Source organism: Ostrea edulis, chromosome 2, assembly GCF_947568905.1.
Source record: "Ostrea edulis chromosome 2, xbOstEdul1.1, whole genome shotgun sequence".
NCBI lineage: Eukaryota > Metazoa > Mollusca > Bivalvia > Ostreida > Ostreidae > Ostrea > Ostrea edulis.
In genome coordinates, this window is record NC_079165.1 from 17,574,183 (window position 1) to 17,587,409 (window position 13,227).

Genomic DNA, 13,227 nt, shown 5'->3' on the forward strand with positions numbered 1-13,227 from the left:
TAAGATCAAAGGAAATAGTACCTCACCATGACCCAATTCAAAAATACAATGATTTTATTGTATTTAGATAGTGATTAGGAATATATAAAGCACGCTTTTCCAAGCAGTCACAAAGCTGATTGCTCTGTTATGTTGGAAAATGTTATATAGGTGTTAATTCATCTTCATGAACAATACCTAAATACAGTATTTACTATTTCGGTTAGAGAGATCTGCAGCACCATTTTAGTTCAGCAAGGGGTAATATTTCAATTCTCCGCTTACGAAAAATAAATTTGAAAGAAACAACGACGCTCAGCATCACAGGAGTAAAGCATCACGACGCTCAGCATCACAGGAGTGGAACATCACGACGCTCAGCATCACAGGAGTGGAGCATCATGACGCTCAGCATCACAGGAGTGGAGCATCACGACGCTCAGCATCACAGGAGTGGAGCATCATGACGCTCAGCATCACAGGAGTAGAGCATCATGACGCTCAGCATCACAGGAGTAGAGCATCATGACGTTCAGCATCACAGGAGTAGAGCATCATGACGCTCAGCATCACAGGAGTGGAGCATCATGACGCTCAGCATCACAGGAGTAGAGCATCACGACGCTCAGCATCACAGGAGTAGAGCATCACGACACTCAGCATCACAGGAGTGGAGCATCATGACGCTCAGCATCACAGGAGTGGAGCATTATGACGCTCAGCATCACAGGAGTAGAGCATAATTTTTCAAGGCAAAGAAATTAATTCGACGAACTTTTTTTTATAAAAAGTAAAAAAGGCATATATAATGATACAAAAAGTGGCTTTCCGTGCCTCCGACATGAAATGTTTTAGGAGATTGGGGGTTATTGGCTTTGGGATTAGAGTTATCAATTTCAATGATGATCATAAATCTTTCTCTTTTTTGAGAGTTTATTATCTGAAATTTTTATTTTTTCCTTTTCATATTCAAGTAAATGTACACAAAAAAAACACATCATAACTGTCTTCGAACGACAGTACCATTGATATACAGAAAATATACAATTTAATAAATAACCTGCGTCATAACAGAGAAGAACTCGTTCATACTAACTTCCATGTTTGATTAAGTGAGTTATCGGTTGTCAATCTATACGCAAAAATATTGTATGTTATTATGGGTCGGCCTTTCGAGAAGTCGCATGCGTTGCTTCGGGACAGAGAAATCGCATGCGTTGCTGCGGGACAGAGAAATCGCATGGGTTGCTGCGGGACAGAGAAATCGCATGCGTTGCTGCGGGACAGAGAAATCGCATGCGTTGCTGCGGGACAGACGCCTGTTACCGTGGATGTGTTCTAATAAAGAATGACATTCATTGTATTTTACTTATTTATTTTACAAAGGCTTATATATTATTTATTTTGCATTGCCACGAACAAAAAATAATTCATTATATAATATGTACAGTTACCAGTGCATGTGATCCACTTATTATCGCGGCCTAAGTCTACATACATGTAGCGACATCCATCTATGAACTTTTAAATAGAAGAAAAATATTACTAAAATTAGTAAAGTATTGAAGAGAATGATTTCACGATTTAAGAAAACGGACTTGGCAATTAGTAAACTTAGGGATGATTATTCGGTACTGTTGAGGAAAGGCGCGATATCTTAACAGATCTTACCAGAGGCGGATCCAGACACTTTATGAGGGTTCTAGAGGGTTGTGACTCAAGTTTTAACGCCCAAATAAGGAGGGGTGAAAATATTCAACCCCTTAAGATCCGCCACTGTACAGCAATCAGACTTATAATAAGATACATGCATACTTGTATGTTTCAAGATATAACAAATGTTTTAAAACACATTTTCATTTCAACCTAGGATCTTAAAGGTATAATTATGTGCCGTATGAAAAGTATTTTGTTCTAAGTTAAAATTTTGTCAGTATGATAAACTATGAAAAATAATATACCATTTCACAATTTCGACAAGTATGCGGGTATTAAAGGAGTACTAGTCTACTCCGTGTAAAGAGGGAAATGATTTTTCTTATGTATATTTTTTGAAGGAATCATGTTTATGATGGATATGCGCAAGCGCGAGAGAAAAATATTATTAGAAACATCATGGGAGATCTCTATACGGTATGTAGTCGTACTGAATACTAATTTTATTTTAAAGGGAAAGGCAACCCTAACCAGACTGTTGCTTTTATAAATAAAGTATAACTTACTGATATCGTAAATGACAGTCTTTAAAGAGACACTACAGCTCATTTTCCACATTTTAATAAAGTGTTTTTTAAAACATGTATTGATAAAATGATAAAATTCATATCGATACTGACAATTTTGAACAATTGGGATGCATCAATTTACCCTCAACTGCGCTTTGAAGATCGTTAGGAATTCAAAGGTTTCTTCATTCTGACTCGGACTTTTGAATGCTTATTTACATCACGTGGTTTTGAATGACAGCAAAGGTGTTGTGTAGGAAATTATTTAAATTCCCCTTCAAGGGGGTCCACACTCACCTTTCAAGTATAAGAGTATTCCCTGCTCCTTAAAATAAGTAATTATATAAATCATTATTTCAACAGAAATCCTTCCATGTTCCCATAGACCGATGTTTTTACAACTAACACGTGTCGTGTTCAGATAAAAATAGCACTTACTTTTAAAAGTAGTGTCTTCGCAGCTAGTCTCAATGGCAGATTTAGGGGGAGGGGGGCAGGATCCCCCCTCCCTTTTTACGCCACAGATTCTGCATGAAAATCCAAATTTTGCACCAGAATGGCCGATTACTGTGGCTAATCTTTGACTTTCACACCCCCTTCGGAAATCCTAGATCCGCCACTGAGTTACATGGGTTTCTCCGAGCTCTTTGTTTTCCAACGGTCAAACTGATACCAAGGTAAATTTTATTTCACGTATGAGTTTTATCTCATTCTATTTTCACCTCTTTTCTCACAGAATCTGTCAAAATTCTAGATCTATCAACTACACTTTCTCTCACTGGACGACATGCTGCACTGTTTACTGTCTATGCGCATGCGTCTGAAGACTGAAAGGAGGAGACTCGATATTTTTTGTATAGGCCATCAAAAAGTATTAATTTTTACGTTAAAACGATAATTTTTAACTTTAGATAAGTGTTATTTTCGCAAAGTTCATACTTTCAACAATGCAACAAAAATTGAGAAAGCGCTAGGAAAATTGTCATTTCATGATTTTTCCGCAAAATGAGCTGTAGTGTCTCTTTAACAAATCCTTGTTTAATTATTAAATCAATATCATTCCATCATATATTTCAAATTACCCGCCGATAAGAGAGCGGCCATTGAAGTTTAATTTATGACGTCACACCGCCGGTTCCGGTTTATTTCATCAGCAGCACGTCACAAACAGTTAAGTTTAGAGCCGTATATCATTTATCCTGTTTTTTATTGGGGGGGGGGGGGGGGGGGGGGGGCTTCCCCTTTAAACATGAAATCTAACTATCTTTCCATTGCTCAAAGTGGTTCCCTCTATCCAGTTTTCCGTCTGACTATCTTTTATCGCTGAATCTGTTCCGCCAACAGCTGCAGGCCATCCTAGCTATGACGTCACAGCCTACTGCACTAGGATTATGCGGTGAAGTATGAAGCGCGAGCTCGAGGACTTACATCACCACCTAATTAATTCCGCGTGCAACGTCACGTGATCATGGATATTTCAAAATGGGGACTCGGAAAATATATGATTAAATGGGATATTAGCTTTAATGAGTTAAGTTGCATAATTTGCATAAAGTGTATAACTTACAATGTATATAGCTTGATATAAAACACGTTTTTCATCCTTCGATAATATCCAAAGATTACAGCAAATATACATTGTAGCTTCAATATTCTGTTAGAAACACATGCCTATATGTTTCACGTATTGCAGTCCTTTTTAAAGGACAGGAACTTGTATAATTTTTATATTGTATAAGAATTTTTAGCACGTGATTTTACGGAAACTGACGAGAACAGAAATTCTTCTGCATCACGGAAAAGAACGAAATCAAAGAATTTATTTTAGTTGGGGCTAAGGATATCGATTGATCGGATAAACGTACACCGTGAATAGCCTACTGTTCTATCATGAAATTATTTTTAGTCTTGGCTTTATATGACCTTAAAAAACGGAGGTCCCGTGTCATGGCAGGCGTTAAATTGTCACGATAAAGAACCCTCACTGCTGCGGCCCTGAGCGCTAAGCATAGGTCTAAATTTGTGGTACTTCACCTACAGCTGGTGACGTCTCAGTATAAATGAAAAATTCTCTACGGGGCGTTGACTAATGATTGATAATATATTGTTTAACGTCAATCTTGAGAATTTTTCACTTATATGAAGACGTCTCCATTGCCGGTAATGGGCTGCAAATTTTAGGCCTAAGCTCAGCGCTTACGACCTTCGAGCAAGATCGAGGGATCTTTATCGTGCCACACCTGCTGTGACACGGGGACTCGGATTTTGGTTATTGACTAATGAAATCCTTCGTAACAAATCAAAATAAACAATATAGAATACAAATGAGAAATTATACAATACAAATGAAATTGTATACAATGCTTTCGTAATATACTGTACATATATTATCTCGTAATTACGAGAAAATTTTCTCGTAATCATGAGATCTTTTCACGTAATTACGAGAAAATTATCTCGTAATTACGAGATCTTTTCTCATAATTATGAGATAGTGGAATGTGAATTTATTTTTTCACATGATACTAATAGGCTTTCGTACTTTCGTCTCGATATCAGTGAAAATTTACTTTGCGGTCACCTTAAAAAAACGCGCTAAAACATAGTACGCCGAAGGCGTCTTCTTTATAATAAGCAATCGCTTTGCCAAATTTGAAAAATAAGTTTTTTCAGGTTTTTTACCCAAAATTTGAATTCTTTGACATTTTTTCATGTTAAAAACTTCGTTTTAAACGATAGTTTTAACTGGAATTTTAAATACGATCAATAAACAATGATATTTACACGATTCTTCAAAATGGCATCCATTGTAAATTTCGCACTCGCCGATTCTGCGCATTTAGCGAATATTTACGACTTTGATAGTTCAACATATATTCAATGTAAACAAATATGCGAATGAAACTTATAGATCTTGTGAAAATATGTGATTCTTTGGAGAGTATAATTAATTGGTTGATATAAATAGGTCTTTTTCTGAATCTCCGTGACTGTATTCGTAAATCTTGTGGTTTTGGACTAATTGGACTGCGAAAGGACTCATCTTACAGAAGCGATAGCCACGTTTGGAGATGTAGCAACAAAAAATGCAACAAGAAAGTATCGATTAAAAGTCATTTTGATTTGAAAATCACAATTTAACATTGGGGGGGATCATTTTTATCACATATTTTTGGGGTTTATAAGTGTGCTCAAGATTTTGTAATTCATGTACTGGATGAAAGGTGAAGATAACAAACAGTGATCAATCTCATAACTCCTACAAGCAATACAAAATTATAGTTGGGCAAACACGGACCCCTGGACACAGAAGAGATGGGATCAGGTGCCTAGGAGGAGTAAGCATCCCCTGTCGACCGGTCACACCCTCCGTGAGCCCTATATCTTGACCAGGTAAACGGAGTTATCCGTAGTCAAAATCAGTGTGCCAAGAACGGCCTAACAATCGGTGAAACACGTCAGACAGCATTTGACCCAATGATAGGTTGCATTGGCAAACTAGATTGTTATCACGACCATAGAATTTGCGAAATGCTGATTTCTCAAAAAACTATAATAGATTCATATAATTTTGGACTAGAAGTGTGTGCAATTTATTTTGAAAAATACGGCAGTAACATCATCGGGGGAGGTGGTTGGGGTGTCAGAAAAATTGTTGAAATTGATGATTCAAAATTTGGGAAAAGGAAATATCACAAAGGAAGACGTGTGGACAAAGTGTGGGTGGAATTGAAAGAGATTCCAAAGAATGTTTTGTCAGTGTGACAGACAGGACTGCAGATACCCTGGTGACTATGATTAACAAACATATAAAGCCGGGCACCACTGTTGTAAGCGATTGTTGGAGAGCGTATAGCTCCCTCAGTGAAGAAGGATTTAATCATTTAACTGTGAACCACAGCGTTAATTTTGTAGATCCAAATTCCGGCGCCCACGCAAATACGATATACTCTAATTTGGAGAGCACTTAAAAAGTCTTTGCCAACACACGGAACACAGAAAGTATTATATGACAGTTACTTTGCACAATATTGTGTCAGGAAAGTATTTCTAAAAGAATCCGCCGATCCATTTCTCGCTTTCTGTCAAATTATTAAAGAAGTTTACTATCCGGAATCGACAAAATCAGATTTTGTGAGCAAACGAACTCTGGTGGAAGTTTGGGGACCGTCAAAGTAAATTCTACCTCTACCTTCTACCCCTCAATGGGACGTAAAACAAACAAACAATCAATCAATCCAAAAGCATTACGGGTAATTTTCATCATTTTTCAACTGTGTACTCGGCGCGTCACTTCGCGATGCGAGCTTCGCTCGCTATAACGTCATAAACCAATGACCAAAGAATGCAAATTACGTCACAATAAACTACCAATGAGGTAAGCTTTCGCATTCTTTAAATGAACACAAGCTTTGAACTAAGGCTTATGTTTTTTCTAAGTAAAATTTAACGACGATCGCCCATTCCTTTTGTAGGTACCTTGTTCGGATCTAAGAGTGTTGTTTGAAGAGCACGGTATGGATGTCATAGGAGGTATCTAGATATGTGAGCTAAATTGTATCCTTAGTTTAATATGTTTTACGGTGTGACCGTTGAGATGAGCGAAGACTTTTTTTGTGACGTCACTCTAAGCTGCATTTTTTTTTCAAACCTATTATCCACAACAAAGTAAACGTACGAAGGTATGAGAAACCCTGTCTGGAATTTAAAAACATTTGTGGTACTTTCCAAACTATTTATTTGTTTTATCCACGGGGTTGTCCATGAATTATACCGCAGTGACGGAGACATTTTTTTCGGAAGCATTATGGGTAATCCCCATCATTTTTCAGCTGATGGATAGTTTGTTTTGATGTTTTTCGCCACACTCAACAATTTTTCAGTTATCTGGTGGCGCCCAGTTTTGTTGGTGGAAGAGATAACCCAGATACAATGTACCTGGGAAGAGACCACCGACCTTCCGAAAGTAAACTGGGAAACTTTCTCACTTACCGGCGCGAGCGGGATTCGAACCCGCGCCGACCAGAGGTGAGAGGCCGTGTGATCTTGCTGATGAATAGTTAGTCAGGTTCCCGAGACTCCTGTAATATGTTGACGGTGCTACCGTTTGAGCGAGTTACATGTTTGTACATATATCTAAATGTTCATGCTATAATCAGGTTCAATTTAAACAATATCCATTTGCCAATTACTCAGTACAGGAATGAAATTAGGCAGAAAAACACCCCATTTTAGTTTTTTCCTACGGTTTTAAATCATTAAAACATAAAACATACGAATGTGATTGAAATATTTTTTATACTACATACATTATATTTCTGTTGTCGTGACTTTGACGCGCGAAAAGTTCTGAACTGTATGCTCTCGACTGCCTCTACTTTCCTCATTTCTACTCTAAATCTTTCCCCCAAGTCACTAATTATGTAATAAAAATGCCAAGTCTTGTTGCAAACCTTTCAAGTTTGTAAAACTGTGAACAGCATTGCCTTGAACATAAAACGCATTTCAATATGATAATAATTTTAAATAAATCGATAAATTCAATAATATATATACGGTGTGGTCGTTGGACCGAGCGAAGCATGAAATGGTCATTGGCGTGTCCCAAGTGATAATCATTCTGTTAAGTGCGGTAAATTATAATTCATTTTAAAATATGTATTATGAAACGCGGGGAATATAGCACCAGCCGACGTAACCGTGCATTGTGACGTCACATGTAGCCTCGACCTTTTTTCTTCGTCTTTCAAATCAAACATTTATAAACAACAATACATCCCGTTTGAAATTTAAAAGACAGTTAACAAATTCAAAGTGGTGAAAAGGTAAGTGTAAATATGGTGGCAGGGGACAGTTTCTTTGGTTTTGAAACATGTGGATAGGGGATATACACCAAAGTCAGATTATGACAGACTAATGAAAAATCATATTTCCCTTTTATGTCCATACTTGTATTTCATATTAGTGTAGTTAATAAATTATGACCTTAAATTACATGTAATCTATAAATACTGGTGCTGGTGCACAAAACATGCTCTGAGCAGGTTCCCCTTTTTTGCTTTGATTTTCCCTCATTTGGGCTAATCCGCACCACCCCCACACCATCACACTACCAAACATGGGGATTTAGACACTGTGCACAATCAAGAACCCTATCTGCCCTTCTCAAAAATCTACCTCTCAGATGGGGCCATCCACCTTCCCTCACAGCTACAGACCTTTTGCTAGACCCTGCATGTTTTCACCGGAATTTCTTCAGCAACTGACCACGTGTCTTAGTTTCGTATTTGCACCCATCTGTATGCTAGGAATCATGGTGACACCTACATGTTGTATATCAACAATTTTACTAAGCACTCAGCTACATTTGACATGCATCCTAAAATTATTGTATACATTTTTACACATGTAATATCACTTCAAATACGGGGGTAATTCCATTTTTTTGAAAAAGTTGACCGGGCCTATAGAGCGAAACTGTCCCCTGCTACCTATATCACATATTTTCATTTAAAGAAACTCATGAACTCGTTCACCTATTTAGTCGCATTACTGTTTTTCTATATGATGATCATTTTTAACAAACTGAGTGTTTGAATTACAAATTACACGTCAGTCTTGTATTTTTGGCATTCAAAATTAAAACACGAATAACTGTAGAAGCAACTAATGAACAAAACAATATGGCGGCGCCCATACGGATCACGACATTTTCAGTGAATGTATGTAGAGATTATATCTATTCATTTGCTGATTCTCTCATTTTTTTCCCCTTTTACATACGTGTTACCTTTAGAGCCTTGCTTCGCTCGGTAATATGTCTTACGGCGTGACCGTGTTTGAGGGCGAAGCAAAAGGTATTGGTATTAGTATCTAGATCCATAACAGGACAAAAAATATTCCGAAATTAGTACCTAACGTGCGAGGACAGAGCTCAATCAAAGTATTCTAACTTTAGACATTTTTGATCCGCCTATTCATTGAACGCGGGAAACTCTATGCAACTGATGTAAACAGTGCATTGTGACGTCATATTTAGCGTCGGTGTTTAGCAAATTCACAAACATAGGAGGCATGATATAATATGGCGTTGTTAGTGGAGTGATTATATATGATTAGGAAAATAAGATTTACATGCTTTTACATATTTTATGTAACATCTCAGAACGACGTGAACTTGGGTACACGAGATTCAAAATGGGGAAATACATGTCCACGTGCTAGTATTCGAATCGACGCCATTAGGACCAAAATTTTCAAGTTCCATAGGTATGGTTTAATTTTTCATTAGTTTTCTATATTTTCCTTTTAACATGTATATACGTGTTGCTCTTACGGCCCTTCGGGCCACGAGAGGGCTTCGCCCTCTATAATTGCACATAAGCCACATGTGCGGACCCCCACCCCACCCCACCCCACCCCCTCACCCCCACCCCACCAATGCGTAAAGGAATGAAATTCATAAAACAATCAAATGGCATGTTTCAGAAGAGAAAGAAAATCATGTTAGAACAACATTTATAATATTGTACATAATCCTAGCGGTAACACAATGATGAAATACTTGTGCATTCGCATACAATTATTGCATAAATAGCAACATTGCTGAGCCCCTCTCCACTGTTGTTGTAAGGATATATTAAGAATTATACACAAAACTAGAATTAATTAATTAATTAATCGATTATATCTCTCAATTGATTCGATACACAAGGGCTTGTTCTGCATACGATCAGTTTTTAAATCAAAGTAGGCCACTGACAAACAAGTTGATGATGCGGGGGTTTCAACAGTCTCGTTTAAAGTCAGCATTTCGCAAATTCCATGGTCGTTATAACAATCCACATGTAGTTTGCCAATACAACCTATCATTAGGTCAAATGTTGTCTGATGTGTTTCAATCCAATTGTTAGGCCGTTCTTGGTATACTGATTTTGACTACGGATATCTCCGTTTACCTTATCAAGATATAGGGCTCACGGCGGGTGTGACTGATCGACAGGGGATGCTTACTCATCCTAGGCACCTGATCCCACCTCTGGTATATCCAGGGGTCCGTGTTTGCCCAGTTCTCTATTTTGTATTGCTTATAGGAGTTATGAGATTGATCACTGTTCGTTATTTTCACCTTTCATCAAAATTAGATTCATTTCAATGTATTTCCTGGCAATTATAACAATTTCTATTTTAAATGAAAATTTTAAAATGTTAGTTGAAAGTTAGTAAACATTTATCCATTGTTTTGATATCTGCACGAGCAGTCAATATTCTTAAGAAAAAATAGTCATCAACGACAGCAGTATTTGAAAGTCAGTCTTCTTAATCATTCCAGAAATTAGATTTCTACGATGATAAAAAATCACATACCGCGGAGAGTCAGGAACACTTTATCACAATAATTATATTGGACACCCCCAAATCCACAGATGATTGTGCGGAGGTAGTATAGATGCAAATCAAACGGAAATTCACTAACGATACTCTTGGCAAAGGTCAATAATAATTCTAGTAACAATTGTATTAAAACAAACTGGAACCAATGTCAACCCACAAATCATTGAACCGAAAACTCCATCCAAGCATGCTCTCGCGAACCGTTTCAATTTTTTTTTACCCTTTCTATTCATTCGCCAATTTTGAGATATGAGTAGATATCAGACAAAATTTTCAGTTTCAAACTAAATTCGTACCTGTATTTTAGAAAAGATTTATGAAGCTTGCACAAAACAGCCAAGATTTTTGCATACATAATTTTAGGGCAGATAAATGGCGATGTAATTCCCCAATAAAACCAACATTTCTTTGATATTTCAGATCATTTAACAGAAGAACCTATTGAAGAAATCTCATTAGAATGGGACTGCTTTTCACATGAAACGTATGACATCACATGCCATGGAAATGAAGTGGATGGTTTGTACTGGGCTGACATCAGTAAAATGCACCAACCCATCTCACCTGGGGTTTCTTTCGGAGATAGTGGACAAGATGATCTGCTACAAGATCAAAATTCATCGTCACAAAGAACTATGTGGGCACCTTTGAAAGAAAATGTGCCACGCAGAGAAAATTCGGATGAACTTTTATCAACGTCATCTTCGTCGACGGATTACTACAGTTGTTTTGATTCCGATTCTGATTCTGAATGTAAGAAAGAATGGCATCATTTGACGTGAAATTCTCTGTTAATTAAAACCTCTGTCTACATATAACAAAAATATCCACAAATTGTCATTGCAGCCGAGAAGAAGAAACGATTACACCGTGAAAGCAACAGCTGGGTGACCAAAGCGTTTGAAGGAGGTGCTGTGGTTTACGATACGACAGTATCATCATCGCCTCTACATCTATGCGTTTCCGATGACGAGTTCATCGACTTTTCGGCTATGCAGTCCATGAAAAGCAAACGAAATACCAAAATTGTAATGCGGTACCGTCATATACCAGAGATAGAATATACACTTGATGGTGAAATTTCGAAGTCTAAAATTGTAGGTGCCATGCCTTCATGGTGTCAAGTTTTTAAACCTCTTAACGAAGTAACTGAAGATGCAGTTGTAAAACACGACGTTAAAAGTCTTGTACATTCATTTGAGAATTTAAGTAACGCAGAAGAGAAGGAATGTAAAACTTCTTGTTTGAGTAAAGGGAAAATTGATCACGTCGATTTAGTCATATGAACTTTACAATTTAGATAGAATTTATTGTGATAGTTCTTGTGAGTGCAAAGAACATTCACGTGCTATTTTATTTGAAATGCTATGTAGAAAGTGTATATGCAGTACATAATGTTTGTATGCAGTAAAAGTACAGTAATGCAATGTGTAAAGTGTGCGTGTAGCAACATGCAGTGTGTGTTGAAAGTATTCATTTAATTCCAGATGCAGTAACTTAACTTGATTAATATATGTAAACCTTTATTGAATAAACAGTAATTACAATTTGTGGTGAGTATTTGTCGAAATCTATTCCTACAAAGTGTAAGTTACCCCCGACGGAACTCCAAGATTCACCAACTGCTTGAAGGGACAACGTCCTTCAATTGACAGGTAATCGTGATGATACCTCTTCGTAGTGCAACAAGATACCACATATGAAGAGGAAATCAAGTTCTGACTCAAGTCCTCACTATATCCCGTCTCATGAAAGATGAAGATAACGAACAATGATCAATCTCCCAATCTCATCTGATACTATACACAGTGGAAGCCACAAAACTTGCCCTTGGTACCTCAAGCCCAAGCCAGTCCCTAAGGTAAACAAAGATGACCCCCACATCCCCCAGTAGTGAGGATGGAATACACAGAGTTTAGAGCCAGACACAAGCGAAATCCTCATTTGTGGTAATTTCCGAGTTCCTCAAAATGGACTTGTCAAAATACAAGTTCACCCGCCAACAACGCGTTATCGGATTCAAATGCGTAATATACCTCAAATTTCACCCACCCATCCTTGCGAGGGAAATCATAGAATCATAGAAATACTATAACACTTAACTCCCATACACGCAAAAAACGAAAAGGCAGCCTTAAAGAGGTCAACCTCGTAACTAGAAGCACAAAGCTTGGAGTAACTGTACTAGATTACTAAAGGTAATTGAGACCCTTGTATCCAGACTTTGAGCACTTCTTTTAACACCATCTAACAACTTTGTGACTATAAATGACTTGGTAACATCATTGCGACATTGAATTTTATACATGTATGACAAACCTCATATATAGTGTTCTAATGGATGCTGGTGTGTGGTGTTTGGTTGACATATAAGCTATGAAATACACTCTGTGATCCAAAAGTGCCAGCCATGTTAATTGTAAGCTAAACAGATACCTGAAATGGTTATATCTTTCAACAGCTGCTGTATATGTTTGCCATGTATAAAGACATTGAAGCTTTCAAGAGCCTATTGGTCTCAACTGTTAAATCTGCCATATATTAGAGTGGAGATTGTGCTGGATCTGCATGTGGAGCCAAAGCCCAAAAGCGGTGCCAATGACAATGAATAGAATCTGTCATTGCATTA

The 13,227-nt window shown here is 37.4% G+C and overlaps 1 protein-coding gene across 1 annotated transcript; it reads left to right on the forward strand.

Moving 5' to 3' along the window:
* Positions 1–11,034: 11,034 nt before the first annotated feature.
* On the forward strand, positions 11,035–12,092 carry LOC130052135 (uncharacterized). The gene is made up of 2 exons (XM_056156246.1): positions 11,035–11,351; positions 11,445–12,092. The coding sequence occupies exons 1-2, from the start codon at positions 11,144–11,146 to the stop codon at positions 11,882–11,884; spliced, it is 648 nt and encodes a 215-aa protein (XP_056012221.1). The 5' UTR covers positions 11,035–11,143; the 3' UTR covers positions 11,885–12,092.
* Positions 12,093–13,227: the final 1,135 nt, after the last annotated feature.